Source organism: Betta splendens, chromosome 2 (genome assembly GCF_900634795.4).
Source record: "Betta splendens chromosome 2, fBetSpl5.4, whole genome shotgun sequence".
Lineage (NCBI taxonomy): Eukaryota > Metazoa > Chordata > Actinopteri > Anabantiformes > Osphronemidae > Betta > Betta splendens.
This window is the reverse complement of record NC_040882.2, coordinates 13,423,761-13,450,469: the sequence shown is the minus strand read 5'-3', so window position 1 is coordinate 13,450,469 and position 26,709 is coordinate 13,423,761. Positions and strand designations below refer to the sequence as shown.

The following is a 26,709-nucleotide window of genomic DNA, read 5'->3' as shown; positions in this document are numbered from 1 at the left end:
TCCCGTGTGCGTGTGTGCACCCAGGTGAGACGCACAGACCTGCAGCCGTGCAGCCTTTCGGCTTCACCACTGCTAAAGATGAGCGCCCGCCTCCTGACCTTGTGTGTGCGCTGAGGGGGAAGGTTGTTTGACACCAGCTACACACAACTCATGGCCGCGACAGGGGAGCCACATCAACTCATCCTTGGCTGTTGTGAAGAACACCGTTGCCTGGCAACTGGCCAAAGGTAAAAACCCTCTCCAGAGATGATGAGAGGAACGATGACCCGTCTGCCTTTGTCCACCTTTCTTTGCTCCGTCTTCAGTCGGGTCCGTTTCATTCCCACTGACTTCTTGTTTGTTGTCCTGTCATGTCACCTAACATAAGGCAGAGCTGCACAAAAAACAGGCAGGTTTTGTCACACGACAACGGCGCGTGCAACTTTCACCTAATTAGGTGCACATCTTTTCACACCCTGCGTGTCCTAATTAAGGGGAATCCAACACTATGACAACTGCAGACGCTGCTCAAAACTTCCCAAACTAAAATGAAAACTTTGACTGCTGGTGTCATTCGCCGTCTTTGCTCCTCTCTGCCTCACTCTCTCTCTCAACCTGTGTCATGCTCTACTTCCTCCTTCCCGGACACCCTTGCGACAGTTCCGCTTGACAAAAAACTGGGTTTGCGCTCAACTACTGTTACCAGAGGCAAGATTTAAGACGGGGGATAATGAATAGAAACGATAAATGTTGATACTATTGCTTTATGGCCCTCTCTCTCCATCTCTCTTCGCTTCCCCTCCTCCTCACCACTCCACACAACCTAGACTCTCTGAATGCCTGGCTGTGTTTGCGCTGAGGGCAGCACTTTGTCACGTCCCTCATACATATGCAGCACACAGTCCAGGTGAAACAGAGAGAGGGAGAGAACGCGAGGGAGTGAATTTAAGGAAAGCAAGAAAAAAAAACTAAAGCAAGGCGTTGAGGAGTTGGGGGAAGGTAACAAACAAAGGGAGAAATGGGTAAGAACGGTGCAGAGAGAAGGGGAGCGATGCAAAAGAGCAGAAGACAAGGGGGATTAAGACGGAGAGAGCAGGCGCTTTACTGGGACAACACAACGACAGGCACAGAGAGATGGAGTGGACAGGAGTCAAAGCCATTAACCTGCAGGCTTGGCGTGTGCGGCTGGATGCTGGGCGCAGACACAGTTGCATCCCGGGGCCGCATCACCCGGGTCTCCTGTCGACCCAGCCCCTCCCGAGCTGCCCACCAACCAAGATGGATGAGCAGCCTCGCCGGCTAATCACGCGCTCCGCTAGCTGGGACACAAGCACCTGAGGCCAGCGAACCTATGTAGCACGCCGGGAACAGCCCAAAGGATCAATGCTCTGCTGCCGTATATGCATGAACGTGTTGAATGATGGCCGTAAACAATTGACTAAGGGGGGAGAAAGGTGAGGGACCGACCTGTTGCAGAGTCCGAGGGCTGCATTCTGTTTCCCGTGCGCCTCCGCCCTGATCTCACAGGCACAGACGACTGCAAACTTTCACACGGGCTCCACTCGAGGGCATTCTTGGTGTTCAGTCGTTCAGTGAAAGTGATTTTTCAGTTTTGGGAAAGTTACTCGGCAGGCTCCCACCCTCGCCACCATTCCAGCAGTGCAAAGAGACTTTCAGACACCGTTTGAGGCTCAGACAGGCGCTGCCTCTTTAAAGCACACAGGTTTCAGAGAGGAGTCACAGCTCGGCTGCAGTTAACATCCCTCTTAGAAAGTTTACCTTCGTCGGCAGACTTTACGCGTCTCATTTTTCCGCGTTCCATCATCTCCACTGTAGTTCAAGAGGCTTTTTTTTTTTTTTTCTCTGGAGCTTTACTTTTGCATGCTAATTGTAGCATTTCAGCAGCTGCTCCATAAAATGATAAGTGACACGTACTGTAGCACAGCTTTATAAATAAAAAAAGTATGCAAAGCAAATCAAATAGTATTAAATAATATAATATTAGAAAGAAACTTGTTGATACACAAAAAATACTTTCCTACTTTCTGTCTAAACTGTTGAAATTAAAAAAAGGTGCAGTGAGACACCAGTATGTTAAAGTCAAGTGTAAACAAAACCTGGAATTCAAAAACGATTAGAATGAACATGTTTAAACAATCACAATCATTTTAGGCAGAAGAGAAAACCACTAAGTAAGTATGATTATAGTATAGTTTAGTTTCATTCTATATGGTATGTTCACATCACAGCAGGAATGTGTGTCTAACCTAACAGTTCATTAACTGAAGCGCAAGAACGTGCTGTAACACTTGTTTTATTCACAGGCTGTAATTCTTGCAGCGTTCTATTCCTCTGCAAAATGCATAGAGCAGGGACACTGTTTCCACCAACAAGTGCGTGGTCCGCTGCCAGCTTTATTTGTAGGAGGAATTAAACATTCAGACGACTGTGCCGGCTGTTCTACAAATGTATCCACTCAAATTTACGCCTTTGTCCCACTACCACAGAATAACATTGGGCTTGGTGCTGATTTATCTGAGCAGAGAGCTTTGAGAAGAGGCTGACTTCCCTCCTCCTCCTCCTCCTCCTCTTTTCTCTCATCCGCACAGATGAGAGATTCAAAGTCCTCCCATCCATCTCTTATTTCAGCGTGTCAGAACTTGGAGTTATTAGTCTGCTAATTACCTCTCAGAATCCCTCATTTACTCCCAGAATCCAATCACTCTCTGATTATAATGAGAAAATGATGATAGGCCGCATTAAAGATAGAATATGGGATTGATTGGTCCGCGTGGAGACCGGGGCGAGGGAAGAGCGGGAGAAGTGGGAGAGACGGGAACAGGATGGAAACAGAGGACAGAGAATGGACTGAACGTCGTCCATCTCAACACAATGGCAAAACATTCGCCAGCCACTGTTGCTGCACTTTGTGTGCCAATATTTCTTAAACCAAGAGATGTTACAGATAAAATACGGGATATAAACTGTAAAGTATTTATGTTCTGTATATGTGAGAGTGTGTGTGACTGGTACCAGGCTGGATGTGTTGATTTACCCGCAGCTTGTAATGACAGAATCCACCGGCAGACCCTTATCCTGGCCATTGGCAGAGCTTACACATTAATCATATTCATGGAGGGGGGGGGGGGGGGGCGTGTAAGCACACACACAACCTGTCTTTATCCGATGGTCCCAGGCTAATGTTTCAACCACGTGGTGCCTCCTGCTCGCTCCTACAGACACACGTCTCCCTGAAGGTGTGTAGAGCTCTCTGACTTCTTTTAATTCAGTGTGTGTGTGTGTGTGTGTGTGTGTGTGTGTGTGTGTGTGTGTGTGTGTGTGTGTGTGTGTGTGTGTGTGTGTGCATGGTGTGAACCTGACAATGGTCACACAGATGCAGATAAAGGTTGGGACAGAGGCCTGGAGGAAATAAATCATGTTTTAATGACAGCGCCCATGTTAGGGTGCAGCGGCTAGTGATGACTGCAAAGGAGGCTTAGTGTGTGTACTGTATAATAGAGAGATAGAATGTGTGTTGTATGCATGCATGTGTGTGGTCTCCAGCCGAATGCAATCTGCTGATTGATCTCCCTCTCTCAATCCCGCTGAAGTCACCATGTTAACAACAGCTGATAATGACGGGCAGATCTTGGAGCCCTCACTCCAGGCCTCCTTTCCTCCCTCTCGCGGCCTCAATCACTCTCCCTCTGTTCATCCTACGATAGCAGAATCCTGAGCTCATCTTGGCCAATGCTGGGAAAAAAAAAAAAAAAAACTGCTGCCGAGGACGTGATGCCAAAAGTGGGGTGGGCACGAGGCGCGGGAGGAGGAAGGGGCGATGGACGGGAGACAGCGACGAGATAAGACTGGGACGGCGTGAATGCAGTGGGTTGTGTGTGTGTGTGTGTGTGTGTGTGTGTGTGTGTGTGGGTGGGGGGGGGGGGGGGGCTTTTTTTGTATAGGTGGGAGGCGGAGGTGGCAATGCTGGGCGCTCATCCTAACAAAAGGCTTTATGCTCTCGTTGTTTTCCTGACAGGGCAAACAGGAGCCTGTGGAAAAGCCGATAAGAAACAAAAAGTATGATTCCAATAAATAATATCCCGTTGGACTGGAAGCAGAGGTGGTGCGTGCGTTTGGGGGCATTGCACCGTCTCAACAATGTCGCCTCCCGCGGGGACTCTGCACGGATACGGCGCACATTGCGATTTTCATTAGCACATCAGCAGGATTAGGTGGTGTGTGGTTGGCATGTCGGGCCCGATAAGTTCACTTGAGTAGCGTGTTTCATAGGATTACACTGTGCGCTACAGCACCACCGGCCTCCTCTCCATAACCACTGCCGCCGTCTCGCCTCGGCATCGCACTTTACAGCAAACACACACAGTCGAGCCCCAATTACGAGCCACATGCCAAACTGATGCCGAGGTGTGATACCGTAGACGGCCGGGTTTTTATCTCCCGCCTGTCTGTGGGAGAAAAAAAAACAGATGTCTGTTCGGCGCCGGGCTGCTCGAACTGGCCCGCGCTGGGATCAGTAGCAGATAAGCATAATGATGAAGATGCTAACGATAACACGGCCATTTGTCAATTATGGCCTTTTCCAGAACATCTGTTCAAATCACACGCCGCGCAGATGTGCATCTTTCATCTGCGGCAGGTTGGGTGCCGCCGGTCGACAGCGGGGACCTCGTGTTATGGATCCCCTCACTGGGCTCCTGTCCTGCGATGCCGGACGGGGCAGAACCGAGGAGGGAGAGGGATGCTGAGCTGACAGAAGAAGGCCATTAGTGCTGCTAATTGTTAATGTATCCGGGCCTGAGGTAAACCACACTCTGTGTGTTTGAGGGCATGTGTGGTTGCTGCATCACAGGCTCTGTTAATAGTGATATTAACTGAGTGGAATGTTTTAGTTTGCTACTGCGTGTCTGCGTGAGAAGCTTGTGAGAGAGTGTTTCTGTTAATTACGCGTAGTTCTTCTTTAATACATAAACACATTAATGGCAAAACAACAACGGAACAAAAGTGGGACTGCACTGAAGTATAGCAGATGTCCCACTTACTGTACAATACAGTATATACAGTAACGTTTAGATTGTAGCTGCTGATGTATTAATAATAATATAGTTTGAAGTTGATTTCATTTCATTTGGTTTATATCACATGAGAAAAAGACCACAAACAAGAAAGGACTTGACTGAGACACACACACACACAACGGACTGACCCTGTGTTCGGCCAGATGGATCTCTAAGGAGACAAGCGCAGGGACGAGCGACAACACGGGGGACCCCGACGTGCTAATTGCTTTGCTTGGAACGACTTGTCTGCTCGTCCCCAGCGTCGCATCTGTCAGAGCGGGCCAGTGGAACACACTGGGGCTCCGAGGTGTCGGCGTAGAAGCGACACCAACTTGTATCAACACAGGAGCCGGGAGAGAGAGGGAGCGGCGGACGAAGTGATAGAAGCAGAAAGTGGCAGTTAATGAGAGGACTGGTCATAATGGGGAGAAAAGCTTTTGGAGTTCGAGTTTAAAGGCAGAAACATATAATGGTGTCTCATTAACAGAGGCGTCATCAGGCTCACAGAACAGAACAAGATGGGTCCTCGCGGAACGCCGTCGACCCGGCGCCCGCTTGGGATTAGAGAGCGTTTCATCAGAGGGGGAAGGAATTGCGTCTCATTCATCAGCTCACCTTCTGAGTCTAACAAGGCGTCAGACTGGATCGGGACTTAATTAGGAAAACATTTTGACCTGAAAAGCGCTCTTTCCTCTCATCAGCGCGTGGACACATTAGCGACGAGCTGAGAGCTCCAAATCAGCCGGCGCCGGTTCGAGCGGGCCGTTAATGAAACATGTCCCCGGGCGATGTTTTCACGGCGGACGCCGGCGTCTCCCCTCGCTAATAACTGTTTCCCAGAGAGTCTCTGTTCAGGTTCAGGTGACAGAGGCGGACCCGTGACGCACTCTGCCCTGATTATGAGGCCGTCACCTCGTCACAGAACTGCTGCTCATCAGCCTCGACTGGGACGAAGCGCAGGGTTTTAGGTGTCTTGATTACGCCTTGTTTCGGCGTCTACCTCTTTGAACGGCGGCGCGAGAGAGAAAGTGACACACGCCGCTCAAGCGAGCGCCTTTTTACGAATTCATTGCTCCACGTTTCAAAATGAGGCGGTGGGAGGAGCCGAGGGGCCGACGCATTCTACTCTCAGCAATATTAATGTTACTAATACTGTAGGATAATTATAGCTATATGCCACATTCCAGCCCCACTCATGCTGGTGCCGACCTGAATTAATAAAAGGCAAATTAAAAAGGCGATGCTTCCGTAGGCAACGTCAACAGCCCGGGAGTTTGCCAGGCCTCCGCGCGGCACGGCGAGATCGACACAGGCTGCGGCTTCGCCTCTGTTCATCCGGGGCTGGATTCATAATTAATGGTGGTTATAATTGCAAAGCGAGAGCGGGAGAGACAGACAGCTCCAGAGAGAGCGAGGGAGAGGGGAAGGGGGAGGGAGGGAGGGGGGCAGAGGTGAGAGCAATAATGGAAATTGAAAAACACACACATACATGCGCAGCTGACATTTTACACAGCTTTCATTTAGCCACCCTTCCCTTTATACACACACGCACACACACACACACACACACACACACACACACACACACACACACACACACACACACACACACACACACACACACACACACACACACACACACACGGCGTCCGCAGAATGGCTAATGAAATCAGTGTCCTCTGCTCCGCTGTTTGAAGGTCTCTTAAACAATGAGAGAGGAGGTCAACACTCGGGGCAAAGTTTAAACTTTGTTCTCGAACTGAAGTTAAACAGAAGATCCGCGACTCATCCCACTGTCCTGCAGGAGAAGCGCTGGCGCTCCTGATAGGGAATGACTTCTAAGAGTTTTCCTCCTTCGTTAATGGCCATTTGTGAAAGACTCCATTTAGAGCAGTAGAAAATCATAACGAACCGGATGAACCTACCAGTGACATCAACTGTTCTGTTAAACCCATAAGTGGGTCTCTAATCCATACAAAGAGAGACTAAGACTTTAAGGGTTTATTGAGTTTATAAGATCCATTAGTTGTTGCCATGGTAACAGCCATTCTTTGGGCACACAGGCGGTAAAGGTCATAAAATAAATATTCTCAATATGTCTTCGCTGGTTTCTTTGAAGACGTGATATTTAAAGATCGCATGCTGAGATCACACTGCAGACAGGCTCGGGTACAGAATTCACATGGTCGTATGGATACGTGTGCCGGGACTGTAAAGACAGACCTTATTCGTAAATGCCAATCACAATCCGAGGGTGATATTTTTTTAATATTCATCTGACATAAACAAACTAAGTGGATTGACTATGATGGGCTAAATAATAAAACAGGACGCCTCATTATGCCTCAAATCATATAGTAAAGTATAGCAAAACAGGGTTACGTGTAAAACTGGATCGTTTTGGGGGCTCTCTCAATCAATGTGTACTTGGTGTACAAATAAAATAGGACACAAGTAGCTGTAAAAAAAATCAAGATATGCAAGTTCCGTCCCGCCTGGAGCGTAATGATGCCTTCTAAAGGTAGAATTTATTTTTTCTCGAGATAACAGAGCATAATTAATGTTAATGAAAGACATTTGGTGACTAAACTACATCAGCATTTTAAAATAATTTATACAAATTCATTAAATCCTGTGAAACACCATAAAACATGTTAGGACAGCAACAGTGGAGGCCTCAATAATTATCACCACCTCCAACGGCAGTGAAATACTGTGAAGCCCCCGTTTAATCACGTTTATTAGCGATCATAAACGTGAGCAAGTGCCTCCTGGACGCCTGGAGTCTCTTCTGAGAGTCAACAAACATGACTCTTCGACCTCACTCTGGTTCTCCGCACTCCCCCTGTTATCGGCAACTGTATTTACTTAACAACACAGGAAGAAAGGCTCAAAGTAAAGTAACGTTAATTTTCCCCGGATTCACTGCCCTTGTTCTCAGCGAGGAGAGGCGACGCCTGGCTGAGGATGTGAATGAAGAGATTCATCGCTCATTAGCATCCTTGATGGAGCAGACGGAGGGACCGGAGGAGAAGAAGACAGAAACTGAAAGCAGAAGGGGCTCGAGAGCGCTGATTTTCGTCGTCTTAGGCTCAGCTAACCTTGAGCGAGCCGCAGCCATAGCTTATTTAGCTCAAATCAGAGCCTTGTCGCCGTGATTAGGAGGCACAAGCGGAACAGGGAGCCAGAGGTAAGGATGGAGACAGGATGTGTGCGGGAGATACAGTTCGAGTGCTCTCTGCAGAGACGTAGATTGAGTGCCTCTCTGTGATTCCAAGACAAGGTAATCAGCAGGTACACATAATTGGGTCAATCTTTCCTCTTTATTGCCTCCACTCTTAGTATGGATGACTGAACTTTGATTAAGAAGCACCTGCAGGCATGTCTCTGTCTTTTGAATAAAAAAAAGGCATAATCAAACTCTTAGCTGCTGGAATATTTAAAATTTTACAGCCTTGAGCTCATTTTCTACTTGAGCGTAAGAGGAGAGCAGGAGCACACACACACACACTACACATTGTTACCACGGCAGCGAAAATTCCTTTAATGCAGCGGGTCAGTTGTAGAAACCAAGTTTGTGTCCTGGAGCTTTGTGCTGTAGGCAGAAATACAGAACAGAGGCTGGGCTGTACATCTGTTGAACCTCTCTGAACAAGCTCTGCCGTCAGTCTGGCCCACTAACTACTGTTTCTACTGGTTACCATTGAACCACCACCAAGTCCAGTACCTTCTGGTTTTACTACACACATTGACGTCCAAACAAATTTTTATTTAGCCACTAGATCTTGACAGATCTCTGCCATCCACATCAACAAAAGTTGAAGCTCAGGAGCCAGTTTTCCAGTACTGGTCATGGTTTTAAAGCACTGGCTCTGAACCAGTTGCTATACTGGCTCTACTGTACTGTAAGTAGACCCAGCCAAATAGTTTCTACAGTCCCAGTGAATGGAAAAGCTGACAGAAAGGTTCTTCTTTTCAGGAACAGAACCACTGTAAATATCCGTCTCTGAATACACGCTGGCTTCTTTTCATAACAAATAAAGATTCTAATTATGATTGCACTGCAATTGGAACCTTTCACTGGCGACACGAACCAGGAAAAAGTTCCTGTTGTTCATGTATGTAACAAAAATGATGACAGAATAAGGAGGCGTTTACTGTGCGATGCATAGATAGGGAACAACATAATCAGATGCTGTAACACGTCTGTGTAGTGTCGCACACGGCAACGCACTTTTGTGTTTATTTGGATGACTTGTAGGGAACACGTTGTCTAATTTGTTTTCCTCACAAAGCAGATGCCGTGGGGTGTTTCCCTCCGTACAGTCTACGCAGCAGGGTCGCCTGGGACCAACCCTGCTCCTCTTCTCTGTTCCCTTAAAGGCTGAACCTACTGAAGTAATTAATGGATTACTGGAAAAACTAGAGAGATGTTTCCCTCACAAGGAAAGGGCAGTAATTCCATCGTTGTACCCCGTGAATGAACAGCACAGCTACGCTGGTTGGCAGCTTGACTTACACTAACCTTCAATCCTTGTCATCCAAGCAGTCATGCAGGTGATCACTTCCCACCTTTCCACTTTACTGCATTGAATTGTATTTGGTTTAAGTAATGAGTTACAAACACAAAGGTTGAGTGATTGATGGTTTGACAGATTGGCTTGTACACACATTGGGGAAGGGAGTGTCAGAGCATCCACTTCCTGTCAACAACAAGCGGGCCCAGCCAAACATCAAACCCCTCAGCATCCCGGCCCGCTCCCTGGAGTGGTCTGTAGCGAGATATGACACTCCTTTGTATTCTTTGACGAGTGTCGGGAGTAGTTTTCTTTCCGCCCTCCTACCCTTCTTACCTCCCCTTCCCCACGAATCAATCCCTCCCCTGGGACACCTGAGGCAATCAGGAGGTGTTGATTGGAGCCCCTTTCGCTTGCCTGATCTGTCCCCTTCTTTTCGTCAAGTCCAATACTTCACATACGCTCGCTTGCTCTGCTCCTCCCACCATCCCACATCAACGCTCTTCTTCCTTCCCTCTGCAATTGCTCTCACTAATTACTAACTCCAGTGCTCACTTCTCTCTGTCTTTCACCGGACCCTCAATCTCATTATCCCGTTACTTAGTAGTCGCTCACGTTCTGCTGTTTGGCGAAGCTCGAGGAGCTTCAAGCAACTCATGAGTCACAACGGAGAGACCTTCCTCCACGTCCCAAAACGAAACACTGGCGATTACTGAAAAAGACACTGGATAAATACAGGAAATAATGGAAATAAGCTTTAGCAAGTTTCCAGCGATACACAGTAGGTAATTCACAAAATGCAGGACAAGCTGCCTTGTGACGCCTACGTGCATGTTTAATACAGTGATATATTTTAAGAGCATTAATAGAGTCCAAAGTTACACAGCACATTAAAAATTTAGTTTACAGTGAAAGCAGCGTTGCTGCTTCCATTTTATGAACAGAAAAAAATAAATGTCCACTGTTGCAAGAATGTCTACAAAACAAATTAATGGGCCAGTTGGAATACTACTATATTGGTCTTTGTTTAGTGTCTGGCTCCTACACTTCTCTAAATGCTATAAATCTTCTAACGAGCACAGAGAACACCACACTTTATTGAAGCATACTATGAATATACTGAATATAGCAAAACATTTCCAATAAGTTGTGGGAACATAGAATCAATAAATTATTGACTTTGCAGCTTTGGACAGTATTAAACACATTTATCATGGGTTAGGTATTCTGAGCGTTCAAGGGTCAGAGTAAAACATATTACAAGTTTAAATATAATCAGTTTGTGAATTTTGTTCTAGCTGCACAAGTTTGGCTGCGAAATAAAGCAGGCATGCAGTAGAAATACCAAACTACTTTGAACAAGATCACGATGAAGCGAAGGCACAAGGGCACTACAGCCGGCAGCCCCTGCTTCAAGACATGGAGACCAGTGACGTGACCCAGAAACACTAGATAAAAGATGCTCTGTGCCACCGAGGGCGCTCACCCTCACGCTCCTTTGGTGGGTATTGATCTGGTGGGTGCATCCGTGTGTGCGCACGTACGCTACGTCTCTGCTGTTTGTAGTAACGGTCGAGATTACCGCCAGACTTACTGGACAACTGATTCAATATGTACCGTCCTAGTTGTTCTGCAGAGATTCAGTGTTTGCCAGAGGTTTGGCCTGCAGAAAAAAAGAGCATTAAGGCGGCGCCAAGGTTGTCATTTAAATTTACTTATATGCTCAGAAAGTCCAATGATGTGTGGAGGATGTATGAGGATGCATGAGGGGGTTGTTCTAAAGGGACACTAGTGTTGAATGTGACATAGGTTTTGTGTTACTGCAGCAGCGACTTGTTTTGTGTACGTGCTGCATGCTGTGTGTTCGCTTGTGTGGAATGCATAAGCAGGGTGCTTGGCTCGGCTCCACCCGCCTGCACTGTCAGTCACAGTAATAGGAAGGGAAAGCCAGGGCTAAATGGCTACTAATGGGAGATGACTAGGGAAACCTTAGCACTGTCTGTGCTAACCACTAATGCAAACCAATGAAGAGGGAAAACCTAGCACCGTCCCAAATGACGCTACCGGCTAATTCAAAGTAATGAGAAGAGAAAACTCAAACCAGCGCAGGTACAAACATTAACAGTGTCAGAGCAACGTGTTAACAACTCATTTAACCAGCCAACATACGACTTTGCTTAGTCTTTCATTAGCACCGTCTTTACTAGCAGCTGCTGACGACATGCGGAGGTGAGCTAATCATAATTTAATGTCCTGTTCGTTTGAGCCTGCGTCATGTTAAGCGCAACGTCTCTTCAATAGGGTACAGTATATTAGTTACTTGGTGATAAATGTGTCAGTGCTGAGAACAAAAATGAATAAATACATACAGCTGAGAAAAATTAAAGCTATAGAACAAAGAATCACCCACAGTCTCCAGGCTGATACATATTCAGACGACGATCAGCAAAGATTCAAATCACATATTTCCAAATGCTCTACCATCAATTACCTGTGTTCACCTCAGCCGCTGACGTCTCCTTATTCAAAAACTGAGGCTCTTTCGCTGTGCAGGTCTATACCAAGGACGTCCTACCACGATGGATCAGATCCACAGTTTATCAATAACCTGATGTATGTGCATGTGTATAACTATTTATCATCATTTTCTAATTTGTAAAGCTTTATATGTAAAACATACTTGTTAGGCCTTAAAACCATTGCACACTGTCTCTCGTGCACTCTCTGCCATCGCAGTGCAAGCACTGATCTTTACTATAGGTCACACTCATTGTTATGGTCAAGTTAATTATAAAAAATTACACAATAAAGTTTAGGGTTTCTATGGACAACATACTGTATTCTTCATAGCAGCGAAGACTCAAAGTTTAGCAACCTGATTAACAGCACCGACTATCACCTGATACAGACATGAGTAGTTTTTGGAGGTTTTTATCATTTTTCCAATCATTAATGGCTAATTGCTAAGTACCTGTCTAAAATATTGATGCTTAGTACCTGCAAAAAGCACGTACGGGCCATTGATTAGAAAGATATTGCAGATGGGAATGAGTTTGATCTCGGAAAGAGTGGTTTGAAGTTTGAAGACCTATATAGAGACAGATATATGATAGATCAAAGAGAGAAAGACAGGGGGAGTGCTAAGATTAATGAACAGATGGACTGCTTGTAACGCAAGAAAATGAAGATGAACGATCTCCAGGTTTGCAACCAAAGGATCTTTTCATTAGGGGAAGATAGAAAAACAGGGGAGAAAATGATAAAAAGGCATGAAGTGAGTGACGGATGAGGGACAGAGGAAGGGTGATGGTGCTTATGTGTGTGGTGGCACATGAGGAGAGAGGAGGAGACAGATGAACTGACAAAGACGGAGACAGAGGGACAGCTATTAGGGTTTGAGACATATGCATGGCAACGAGAGAGGACAGGAGGAGCCAGTGATGGATGGGAGGGCCGACGCAGGGTTACAGGGGGAGAAGAGAAGATGACAACGGCTGGACAGGGGCACGAGATAGAAGAGGGAGAGGACGGCGAAGTGGGCAGGAAAGCGATCACGGCCAGAGAGACGGAGCGGATGGGGACGGACTGAGAGCTGAGAGGAGCTGCCTCCTGGAGAGACACAGAGGAGGAAGGGTGGAGAGGAGGAGGAGGAGCAGGAGCGGAGGGGAAGGTGTATTCACTTGGACAGGCTGTCATAACACAAGCTGACTGCTCACCCTGACATTCTGAACCGGTCCGACCCGCCCTGCTGAGGACGCAGGGGGTGCTGGGATGAAAGCAGGGCACGGAGGAGCAAACATGGAGCAGAAAGAGAAGCCAGGGAGGAGGAGGGACGACAAACTGTGAGAAAGAAAGGAGGAGGTTTCGCTTTGAACTGGCATGACTGGCCTGGGTGGGGGAATCACAAAGATGGAGAGTGCGGATGGGTGAGGGAGTGGGGCGGGCTTGTCTGAGCTGACTTTTCCCATTTTCAGCCAACGCGCGAGATGGAGACGAGGAGGAGAAGCACTAGGTGGTTTGCGTGGCCTCGCTGCTGCCAGATTCACACTTTGTGAGTAACTTGCATCGAATGTAACACATATTCGGACGCACAACAAAAACAGAGTTTGCGAACGTGCAGCAGGAAACTCTGGATATCGAGTCAAATCATTATTGCCTATTTTATAATAACAGCACGATCATAGGTTGATCCTAACAGCAGTATGTGATGACGTTAAGTGGAGACGGAGGTGGATAATAAGTGGGACATGCTCTGTTAATTGTAGGTCAAGCAGTAAATGCCAACGGTTATACTGTATGTTAATCTATAAAGGCTTTTGGCTGTCTCTGATTCAGAGTGGACACTATTGGCCTTCCAGACGTCAGTAATCCTGACATATACAATACTTTCCAGGCAAACCATGTTTAGCCTAAGAAATGATTTTCTACTGTAAATTACGGTTAAAAAAATAAACTGGACGCTGTTTAAATAGGAGACACACAGGACAAAGCTTTGTCCTGTGAATGAACAAAACGCCTGTGTTTCTGCCAGCAGCTTGGACCGTTTTCACTCTCACACAATCACACTTAAAATCACACAAACTGTTGAGTTATTCCTGTTTCCAACTGTTCATCTACTGTAGGTCTGTCTACTTAAGGCTTTACGTAAAGTCCTGCATCGTGTAGATAAAAGCACACAGCCTGGGTTCCACACAGTAATACTGCTCACAGCACTTAAAATATTTGTAAGTATATAATGACATTAATCCAATTCAACAGCAAGAACTAAACTAAACTCCGCTCTACACGAGGTTTGACATCACGTTTTTCATTATATACGTTTCTTTCAGTGCAGTTAACAACCACCGCCGACACATTTTCACATAATAAAATACAGTATGTTACTGACATACCATAGACTACTGGTCATTATTCCATCTTCCCACAGAAGAACCACCTCTCCAGAGTATTAATTAAATGTATTTCACAAATATATGGGTAAGTATGAGTAAATTGGCAAGAGGGGATAGTGGTGGAGCTACTGCACATGTGGTACAGCAGAAAGATGGAGAATGACACGCACGCGCGCGCACACACACACACACACGTACAGTAGGGGGATGTAAACCAACACTGAGTGCAAGTGTGAACAGGGCTTTGCAACCTATGTGTACTTATGGAGAGAGCACAATGAGTATCTCAGCTGGCAGATCTCATAGCTGTATGCAGGTTCCCTGGGAGATGCGGAGCACAGGGTGATGGAGAACACCCCCAGGGAACCAGCTGGAGAGTTGAACTGCTGTTACAGCACACACACACGCGCGCACGCACACACACACACACACACGCTCTACACAGTATATGAATAATGCTGGAGGTGTAGGGGCTATATTCATGTCATGCATTATCCATGGTATATTTAATGCTCAACATTGTGTCGTACACGGCAAGTGTAAGGCTGCAAAATAGTACCTCACACGACACCTAAATGGTTTATGCCATGTTAGTTCAGGTCACGGTGTCTCTGCCGGTACGTGCATGTGTACACGTGAAATTAAACACATCTCCTCAGCTCCCAATGAAACAGTAACGTTGACATCCCCGGACCCGCTAGCGCGTGAGAAGGTGCGAGGAAACGAGATGAATAAACCCAATCCCCTCATCTTCTTCCGCCCACACTGGGCCGCACTCAATTTACCGCACTCACACTAAGGACGGAGGGTAAGAACACTGCCAAGATGTCAGATCAGGCGCCAATCGCAATTTGCTTTTTTTTCATTCCACCGCTCACATCTGCTCTAAGCCCACTCAGAGCCAGATCACTTCCACAAAGTCACCCAGACAGCCCGTGTTTACATGTGTAAAGCAGCACCTGCTGTTTGGTCCTATGCTATTCTGTAAAACCCACACGACTGATCTCCACACTGCTCATAAACAGGGATCTGTCCATGTGTGCATGTTTGAAGCACCAAGTATTACATTCATTCTCCCGAGCAGGTTTGAACCTGTTCTGTGGCCTTCACACATACTTTTTTTTTATACCGAACCAATTAACAACCACAATTGTGTCCCTCTTATTTAAAATACGTGAACAAATGTTTGCGGTACTAATTGAGGTCAGTTCTTGAGATGCGAAGCTTTCACAAGGTAATGTGAGGAGGAACAAGGAGACAACTCAGCTCCTAAGAAACAACAATAAATGATTTTCAGCAGCCAGCTTGTACCGGGCATAATTATTACTACCTTTTACTACTGTATCTACTATTTTCATCATAAACATAACTGTACTCTGACCCATAACGACGCCTCCTGTTTGTTCTCCTGCATCCTAATAAGACTGGAGAGGCTTCAGAAAAAGGGCTCGGGAGAGGCGGCCATCTTGTCTGTAGGCGAAGATCACAGCTGAGAACATGAATGGGAACACTATCGAGCTGCGCTGATGTTCTTCAAAACAGCGCAGGACTCCTCCTCCGCCCACTTGCAGGCGTTTGTCTGGGACCACATGTTACAAACGTGTCCTTTAATAGTTTCGCGTCACAGAGAGCAGGCGTCATTCATCACACAGTCTTCTTGTGGGTTGAACCCCAGGGTGCAGCGGCACTAATGCGTCAGACAGCGCTGTATATGGACGCTCATATATAGCAGCTGTAGGCTAGAATACATTACAGGAAGTCCCACTGCGTCTCAGTGGGCAGCCGTGGATCACCTGTAGTCACAGTATTACAGTGTTCATTCACCTGTGCGCCTGCAATAGGTTTTATATGTTGAACAGATTACAATAATTGCGCGGCTACTTTCAAGCAGTCGTTCATTAGCTGCACTTTGAAGCGCTGTTATGCTCCACAAGTGTTCGTGGAGAAACGCAGGCGCTCCAACGCAGAAGCCGGAGCTTGTCGTGGCGACGCCGTCTGCCTCCACACGCATCCGCCGCCCTCAGCGCCTGGGACGGACGAGCGTCCGTCAGCGCCGGCCCGCTCGGGTGCGAGCAGGTCCTGCAGCCTTCTAATGAGACGCCTACGCTGCTTCCATCGCAGCGACGTACGCAAGGTTACAGCGCATTCACAGAGCGCGCTCATAAACATGCATAGAGGAGCTGGAGCTCTTTTCAAATAGGCTACATTCACAGCCTGGAAGGAATGGGACTGCGCGCGACTCAACCTTTGAGCTCCAGTGGGCAGCCTCTCACCGGGTGCGTGCGTGCGGGCGCGTCACGGCTCTATAGCTCGGCTCCCGCGCGGGGGAGACCAGGTGGAGGCGCTGGCTCAGACCGGGGCCGGGCCGCGGGGTGGCCTGGCCGGGGCCGGGGCTCCCTGGGCCCGCGTGCGAGGCTGTGCACCGGAGAGGAGGTGGAGTGGCAGTGGAGAGCAGGTGCGGGCCGGCTCCCATGCCGCTCGCGGCATCTGTTGCGGGGCCAGCGAGCATCCGCCAGCGAGCTGCACGGATGAGTGGACTCTCGCTCCTCCACCCGCCCGCCCGCGCCTGGCTCCGCCTTCGTCCAGCCCCCCCCCCCTCCCGGGTCCTTCACCGTCTCCTTCTATTATGTTTGTGTAAGTGTTACTGTGCACCCGTGCTGGCGTCAGGTGTCCCATCACGTTTGCGCTTATCGCGCTTGTCCTCCTGTCAATCAAGTGGCCCCGTCCTTGACCTCATGCTCCCTCATTAGCATCCGCGCAGGGTGTGTGTGTTTAAGGTAGCGAGGTGACGGCCTGCACACACTGCATCACACAGGCTTCCCGGGTAACTGCAGTGCTGATGGAGCGGTCGGGGTCGGAGAGTGTTATCGGAGGTCCAGGGTGGAGGGAGACAGGCGGGTGTCCAGCTGCGTCCACACGCCGCCTGCTCCGAGGGAGACCAGCTGGAGCTCCAGAACGGTCCTGTGTTTGTGGAACGCGAGGGGCGCGAGGCAGCGCGGAGCCCGGCTGCAGTAATGGACTGAGGAAGCGCAAGCAGCGAGCGGAACAAGGAGGAAATGGTGCGAGGATAAGCGGGGCTGTTTTGTACCACGCGGTGGAAGCACAACGTACAAAATTCCCATGCAAGAAACGCCCAGCGAAGGCCACTCGGGGTCACTTCACAGGCACAGGCAGGATTCTCACTGATGGGCCAGAATTCAATGAAACAATGGCCCAGTCGCTTGGAATGGCCCCCGACTCACAGGTTTATGCTTTTAGTAAAATTATATATGAAATAAAAACATCATGTCAATTAAAGTTCATGATGCTGCTAAAGGAAGAGTTTCTCAGTACCATGGTTAGCACAGTACACCTTCATGTGGCTATTTTTACATTTAACCCCGAAAATATGTAAATACTAATTTAATTTCATATGGATAATTTTTAAGAATTTTTCCTACAGCTTTAATTCCCTACAAAGACTGCAAATACAGGTAGAGGTAGAAGGAGGCTGACAGCGGTGTCAGTGAGCTGGGATTTAATCACGTCACACATTGTGGGAAACCTTTTAATTTCCTCAGCTGACAAACAACTCTTCCCTCGCTCCCTTCTGTGGAACTTGAGCCAACAGGTGAGAGCATCAACTTTACACCTGTTCTCCAAGGACTGTTGAGAGTCGTCAGGAGAGATGCAGGAATGCACCGAAGAGAGTAGACGCAGCTCCTGCGCTGTGGTGTTTAAATGGCTTCATTTCTACAGGGTTCAGCCTTATTCTATTTGTAGATCTGAACGTTTTCCAGGTGACCACGTGATCCTGTTTTGCTTTACAGATTCACAGCAACGAAATCACACTTTAAGCAGCAGACTCACACACCTACAGAAGCGTGGAACACAAACAAGCAGCACTGTGGGATCCTGATGCCGTATGTCGGATGGCGTGTACAGTATGGTCTCTGGCTGCATGCAAAATGAGCCTCGGTGTTGGTTCAGACGCACAAACATGACAAAGCTGTATCACACCCCAGCACAAACACTAGAATACGACGCATGTTGTGTTTTCTATAATGTGCGTTGCAGTCTGATGAACGATGCTCTGTGTGGCTTTCCTCGACAACGGCTTCAGCCCCCGGCCTCCCAGTTTGCACTTAAACGCCACACAATGACTCAAGCGGCTGTCATCCCTCCGTAACGATGATCCATCCCCAGCTATTACCAGCACATGGCTCCTCGCTTCCACAGCAGATTGTCTGACATGCGAAACATACATCAGCATAATCTGCCCCATAAGTCAGTGTTTTTTTGTTAGGAATGCTCAGGGTGGACAAGGTGTGAAGACTAAATGACAGAGGAGGTGAACAGGAGACAAACATGAGGCAGCGAGGAAAGAAACAGGAAGGAAGTGAGCACTAAACAAACAAGGCAGAGGCAGAAGCTCATGATAGAAATAATGTAGATTAATAGTGTATACAGTAGGAAAGGTCTACTTTAATACAGCAGACATGTAAAGGTTACAGAAATGGATGGAAACTGATCTCTGGATATAAAGCAAGGTGACGTTACTATGAATAGTGCTAACTTAGAACCCAGGTTAAACAGTGGCTGCGGTGGGAAATTTATGTAATTGGGAAATTCAGCAAGAAGATAAAGAAACTGCATCCTAGTAGCAAGATAAAAACAGAGTAGTGTGGTCACAGACACTGTACAACTGCACTCGTGCTTCTGAGGATCTGAATCTCAAGAGGTGACGTGAAAGCAGGAGGTGAGAACACGGACGGAGGCACGGGGCATCAGAGAAGTAGAAACTAAAGAAAGGTAAGAAGGCGAGTGAGCATCAAGGCCATGGACACATGGAGGAGAAAGTCCATCAGGGAGAGATGAGAGTGAAGCTGTGATAGATGTGTTTTAACGTGTGTGTCAGTGCAGGATGGCGTCTGTGTGTGTGTGTGTGTGTGTGTGTGTGTGTGTGTGTGTGTGTGTGTGTGTGTGTGTGTGTGTGTGCGTCATGTAGGCCAGATGAGGTCCTCATACCCTCTCAGGGAAGGAGAGGACCAGCCTGTCCTCTTTCTCAAAGTCGCACTCACACACACCTAAAACACCACAGTTCCCCTTTCTCTCCCCTCGCACGCAGTCAGGAGGACTTTGCTCATCAATTCTGCCGGGGGTTGCTATGGAGACTGGTGTGTGTGTGTGTGTGTGTGTGTGTGCGAGTTTGGGAGAGGTGTTCAGATTGTGTGAGTCTTAATACCTTCCCTGGTCCTGTCAGGTTGTGTTTCACACTACTCCCTGGTCATGAAACTGGGCGGACACACACACACACACACACACACACACACACTGAAGACCCCCCGCTGAAGCACTGAGCCGGCATTTTTCACATCCTCACTCCCTGAATACTAATCCGCTAGTTTACCGTGCGAGAAACAGAGGCATTTTAGGGAGAATTCATTCAACGCTGCGTGCGAGTGCATGTGTCTATTCGAGCGCCGCACTGAAGAGATGGGAGCGGCGTAACGCAGGCGTGCGTGTGCGTAGACGGGCCCGGAGAGCCCGCAGTGGATGAATGTCTGCTCTAGTGCACGCTCCGGAGCGGATCTGCAGGTTTTATTTTTAGCATCACGGGCGAACGCAGACCCCCCCTCCCCCCTCTCCCCCCTCCTGCTCCCTGCCCTCTCATCTCTCTCCCACCGTCACTTCTCTCATCTCTCCAAATCTATCACTCTGTCCTCTGCGTGTGTGTGTGTGTGCGTGCGTGCGTGCGGCCACCTGTGAGCACGCGTGCCGCGTACATTGTGTCGACACAAGTGTCGCGGCGCCGAAAATGTTCGGCGCTTTGTAGCGCGCTGTTCCACCTCTTTGCGCTCCTCATCACTGTTAATGTCTGAATGAATTCATGCTCTCACTTTCATCTCCCTTTTCCGCTCTTGTTCTCCCTCGCGGGTGACGCGTGCGCCGCGAGCGCGCGTGTCGCCGCGGCAGCCGAGTGCAGGTCAAGCGCTCAGTGGCCCAGCCGCGCTTTTCATTACATGTTTAACTCCGTGGAACTCCCCGCAGAGCCCCCCCAGCAGCGGAGGGGAGTCTGCGCACTCCTGTATTCGCAAACGGATGCAGCGGGGTGCATCCCGCTACGCTAAATAAAAGTGTCAGAGGAGGCAGAGGGAGAAGATCGCGCCTCCTAATCAGCCAGATGGCAAACAGGCAGCAGCCGTTGTTCTTTTCATGGCCGTCCCTCATGCGTAATTACTGACGCTCTGCACCACATTATTTTATGCTTCCTGAGAACGACTATGTAAAACAGGTAAAGCTTCAAACCAAGGGACTTTAGCAGAGACAGAGCCAGAGGCTGAATTTACGTAAACAGTTTAATTATTTATCTGAAGCTAAAATAGTACAATGCAATGTCACAAACTCAGTCTCCTATATTGAGGTAAAACATTCGAATGAATTGAAAATACTGTGGCATGTATTTAAAGCATGCCGTGACTTGAAGCTATTCATTTTAGGTTGTAAAGCGACCCTGCATCCCAGCAGGGGCTGCAGCTCACCGTACTGTACATGTTGCCGTGGAAGCTCCAGTACAGTACACATAGTGATTGAGCAAGGCAGCGGGCAGGGATGAGACGCACAGACTCACACCCGTGTCTCAAATCAACCCGTAACAGCTCCACCGCTGAGGGGAACGTGGACACTGCTCTCCGGCCCTCACGCGATGCTGCGGGTAAGGTCCCGTCAGCGACATCTGCTCCGTGCACAGGCTTTGTGCGCGATGGAGGTCGCATCCAATCGAGAATGAGTGTTCATCAAACTAGCCTTTCTACTCCCTGCTATGTATCCATAGCGTGTATCCAGAGCGAAGCGAGGCGACGTATTCGTCCAGTGGAGGCTCTCTGCTGCTTCACGGCAGGACAGAAGTCAGGGTCACGCACACAGAAGAAACAATCAAACATTTATTTAATATTTAAGGCCGCAGAAACTGATTTTACATATTTTCTCTTAGGTCTGTCAAAGTAATTACATTATCAACTTATCACAATACGTGGACATGACAATGATGGATTCTGGCCATTGTGTCTGTGTGAAAATAAACATCATCAATATTCCAGCGGCGCTGCTGCAGCGATTCCTCCTCGCGTGTGGTTTGTTTGTGTAAAGCAGGTGTGGGACCGGCCATCAGCTGCTCCACCGCGCGGTCATTAGGAGCAGGCGGCGCGATATGCCGGCGGGTGGAGGCGTCGCGGCGCATTGAGCACGTAAATACCGAGCGTTCAGACGTGGCCTGACGGAGCCACGGCCGTGAGTTTAGCGCGGCCTTCGCGATCACCCACAATGACACTGTGTTTGCGGAGGCGAGAGCCGCCGAGGCGTTCAGGGAGCGTGCGGAGCACAGGTCGCCTGCTGCCACAGAACAATGAAGCAAAGGCCTTGACTTACTGTTGTAGGTTTCTGCTCCTTGATATATTCTAACACAGCAGTCACCTCTTGTTTTAAAGGAGTTATTCAGTGCTTTCAGGTGAAGCATTTCTTCCTTATTAGTCCCAGCAACCACGTTTCAGCCGCCCGGACCTCACGCTTCCTTTGCGTTCCAGATTTAGACGACCAGACTTAAGTCTTAATTAGCGGCGATGCATTCAAATTAACTCAGCTCCAGCTGTAATCGTTTATATGGTCAGAGTTATTAAATACTCTCCAAAATTGAAAACATACGCCGAAGCCAAACCTTGCAACCCGGGCTGTAATTAGAGGTGGGATTAGTGGGTCACGATAACGTGGGCCGGCGACGGAGGCTCTGCACAGCATCTCGGGCAAAGATCGCAAGTGCTGGCGTGAAAACCAGCGTTCGCGGCTGCACCTAAACACGGGCGAGTTCTCGCATTCCTGCATCGTCCTTCCAAATCCGCGTGTGCAGGAGCGCAAACGCGAGCGGTAGCTTTGCCGTGGATCCACAGAGCAGACGTTGATATGCATGAACGCACGTTGGATGTGCGCCGCCTCCGAACACACAGGCGCCTGTTTGTGAGCGCGGCGCGGCGCCGCGCCGGCCCCGCTCCGCGTAAAAACCGCCATCCATCATATACGACGCACGGGGCGGACGATTATTCACATTTCTCCCAATCACCACCGAATTGCAGTGGATGGCTCTCATATTTGGGATATGGCTGCGAGTTCCGCTCTGCATACGAATGACGAAGTCCCTCTCAATTTGCTTTCCCCCTTGACTCAAAGGATGTGACGAGAGAGTCACAGATACGGCACTGAAAGAAGAGAGTCGGAGCGGAGGAGCGAGAGAGAGGGACGAGGAAGGGAAGGAATCCACAGATTCACAGGCAATAAACAAAATCCAGGCTGCGGCAGCTCAGATGCAGTGACACATCAATAATCGCAGAGAATTTAATGTTACTGTTATCTCTTTCCTCCTTGATGCAAAATTCTGTAGTGATTTGCAGAAGCAGCGGCTGCTATTGGAAAACTGAACTTCTGTTAGTAATCCACTTATTTAGATTCCCTCTGAACAGGATTATTTTTATCCATCTAAAGCTCGGCACACTAGGCTCAAGCTGGGGTAAGACGCCTCAAAGGAAACACAAACAGTTTACAAAATGACTCCGTTGCGCCACAAGTTGGTGTCTTGTTATTTTCAGCCGAATGGCAACTGTTCGATGGGGAACAACGGAACGCGTGTTGGAAAAGTGTCGCTCGCTAAACAAGTTTGAAACCTGTTAAATCCTGAAGGTCGACAAATGCCAAAAATAAAATGGAGTGTGTAGAAGCAGAAAGTCAGTCATTGTTTGCTAGCGTAGAAAGAAACCGAGGCTCCTTGAAGTTGACTGGGAAAGGAAAACAGTATTTTTACACATAGGAACTCTAATCATCAGCACAAATACAAGCCGGGGTCTTTATTTACCTCTCACCAAAGACATAGGAACAGAAAGCAGAGGAGCACACCTGTCAGACAGAGCTTCATGCTTTGCTGGAAACAGTCACATTTTGGATTGCATTTCATTATCCGGTCACAACAAAAATGTTGATGAACTCAATAATACAGTGAAAAGCAAACACTTTAGGTAATTACATGCAAATGAAAAGCTGTTGCCATTGTAAAGCCAAAAAACTCCACAGTAATGTTCTTTAAAAAAGGAACAAAACAAATCAAAGTGAGGCAGCCTATTTTGAAACGGCTTCCAGCAGCCCACTCTGTTCAGCTAATGAAATATCTAATGCACTTAGTTTCCTTTAGTTAGCACCTGCCTCCTTAGAGGCATGTTCCTCCTCTTCAAGCCAAATTACTCGGTCTCAGTGGAGCGGGAGCTAGTGCGGTGAGTAACAAAGAGGAGAAGTCAAGTGTGTTTTCAGGGAAACGATGACGAGGCCGCCAAGGAGCTGATAGACAGATGCAGCGCTGTTGTTTTTGCTCACAGCCAACGCCTGCGGATGCCGCGTTCCCACTGTATGTGGAAGCTCCAGCTCCAAAGTGCATCGGAACCCGCCGCACTCCAACCCAAAACGTTTCACCAAGGCGTTTTCCTCCTTCTCATCCGCGCTCTTTGCAGGATGAAGTGTACCGCTGTGAAACAGACGTCTAGAGGTTGGAGGTGCCGGGCGGCCGCGTGCGGTTAAAATGAAGTACGGCGCGATGCATTCCTGTGTCGGTAAAAATGCCAGATCTGGATCTGATTTGTGTGCTTGTTCCTCTTCATTCGCATAAAGGACTTTCTGCGAGAGTTACTGTCGCACTATAACCGGAGACTGAAGGCACGGCTCAGGAGACAATTAGATAATAGAGTGCTGGTCACGTGGTCGCGGCGAGTATAAATCCATTGGGCATAAAAAGTTGTGAATCAATTTGACCGCTAAAATAGAAACAGATCAATATGACAGGCTTCTCGCTATCAAAGAGAGGCTTAGGCTTGATTTGTGCTCGCATAACAAACGATTAGCGTCTGCCCCATTGGCCCGGGGCAGCTGCTAAATGCCGAGCTAATTAAAGCAACTGGAAAACTCCATTCAGTCACGTGGGTCTTAACCAAGAACAAGTCAACGCAAATGTAAACGTAAACGTATAGATTCTTTGCTTTTCTGTAATTCAGTAATGGAGCTGTCACATCACAGAAAGCTAGTAAATAATATAGTTACTAAAACCTTATTAGCATTTATAAAAATACTACAATGGAGCCTGTTGCTTGTGCAAGTATGGCACCATACTTGTAAACTTAAGAATGAACTAAAAGTATATTAGTTTTAAAGTGTAATCAACACATGTTAATTGAAACCAACATACAGTAACATAGAACACATTACTTAAGCTCCGCCCTCACAGGACAGAGCCCAGGCAGCATGTACTGTACTGTACTGTAGGTAGTGTTAGAAACCAAGGGAAGCCCTGTAATAGCGACTAATCCCTCAATGACTCTCTCTGCTTGAAATAAGTAGATACTGGTAACATCTTGTGACCTTCCTCTAATTAAATTTTAATCATGATGCATTCGCATTTCACGAGGAGTGAAAGGCTCGGGACTTGTACACAGTCACACTACAAACCAATTAGAGCAGTGAAGAAACAGAAAATAGAGATTGGTTTGAGGCCCCAAATCTCCGAATGGCTTTGACTTAACTGTAAAACCCTGTAGATTATCTGATTTCCTGTAGCGTTAATGTTGTTTATAATATAGGAGGCGCAAAATACTACTTTTGTGGTGGGTGGCGAAGCCCTGGCATTTAAAGAAAGCAAGACTATTACACATTCAGAGAGCCGAGTGGAATAATAGAGGAGAGAACGGCGCGGGATCCTCGCTGTTGAGTCAAGTGTGACAGCGGTGAGCTAATAGGAGAATGAAAGAAGAGGGAGCGCGTTCACTTACCGAGCACGCCGAGCCGGTAGTTCATGGTCACCACGATCACGTTGCCGTACGCGGCGAGGACGCTGGCGTCGAACATGTTGCCCGTGCCCTCCATGTAGGAGCCCCCGTGAATGAACAGCATCACCGGCTTCTTCCTGCGGTCGCGAATGTCTACGCGAAGCGCAGACGCGCAGAGGGGAGAGAAAAGCAGAGAAGAAGGATCAATAACTGCATTTATGCCTCTCATATTCTCCTTGATCACACATTGTGTTGGACCATAATACGATGAGCAAACATCACATCCCAGCTCTTACAAATGAGCTGGGGGTCATGTAGATTTGAGACAATGATTCCAGCAAACAGGCAATAACAAGAGACACCGGTGCAGGAACCTAATCACGTTTCCTGCCGATTAAAGCGGTGATGTTGGAGGGGCAGTAGCAGGCTTCACTTCGCGCGGCACCACGCGTGCGATCGATGGCATCTGCACCAGGTTGTTTGTCAGGGCACGGAAACGCGAGGGCGCGCGCCGCTAATTAGCGGCAGCGGACCGGCGTCGCACGCCGCGGCTCCTTTCGCTGCGGGAGCTCATGGCGCCGGTGTCAAAGTTGCCGCCGGAGAGCTCTCGGCTGCAAAGAGGAGGTGTTTTAACGCGGCGTGAAAAAGCCACTCAGGGACAATACAGTAAACACTCTGAAAGCACCCGGGCAGCGCCAATTTACGGCAGGTAAAAAAGCCCCGGCGCGAGGAGACGCATTAGAGCCGAGCGTGTAGGAGCAGCGCCCGCGTCCGAGGAACGTTCTGTGCACAATCACCAGATAATAAAAGGCCACTGGCTTTTAATACATCGGGTGTGTGATGAATTTCCATAATTTCCTCATCTTATTTTGCACCTTAAAACTCTCATGAATGCTAATTGCATCGCCCCTGAGCTGCAGCCGCGGCTGCAGCCACTTATTTCCAGGACCGCTCCCCTGTGGGGGGGCTCCACGCCCGCTGTTTACTGGGATGCTGTCATTTTGCTCTGGTGGAAGCTGTTGGTGGAGTCTGGCTCAGGTTAAAAAATATCAAAAGGTTTAGCATAACAAAGTCATTTCTACCGCCAGGAAAACATGGATATTAGTTTAAATTGGTTGTTAAGAACCTTGATCTGAAAAAGATCTTCCTCCTAGATACATAATTGTGCAGTGGGACGACAACTATGAAGACAGTGACAACAAACGCCGGCATGTAAATCATTTCAGAAGGCATCCGCTCGGTGTCATTCACGGGAGGCGTTGGCATATGCCTGCTCCCGCGGCGCCGCGCGTGCAGGCAGGATGCTCCCTCGTGGGCCCTCGTTGGCCTCTGAACCAGTCTCCCAGCTGACTGAGGCGAGCGGTTCTGAGGCCTGCCAGAAGCCTACAGTAGCATATGGCGCAAAGGACTTAGC

At 48.3% G+C, this 26,709-nt stretch overlaps 1 protein-coding gene across 4 annotated transcripts in view; it reads right to left on the bottom strand.

Annotated features, from left to right (window-relative positions):
* LOC114842173 (neuroligin-2-like) overlaps positions 1–26,709 on the bottom strand; it is a 315,730-nt gene that overhangs the window by 219,000 nt on the left and 70,021 nt on the right. For all 4 annotated transcript variants that reach the window (XM_029127784.3, XM_055506120.1, XM_055506121.1 and 1 more), the window contains one exon: positions 25,299–25,448. In XM_029127784.3, the coding sequence (XP_028983617.1) occupies positions 25,299–25,448 (150 nt within the window). The remainder of the gene's footprint in view (positions 1–25,298; positions 25,449–26,709) is intronic.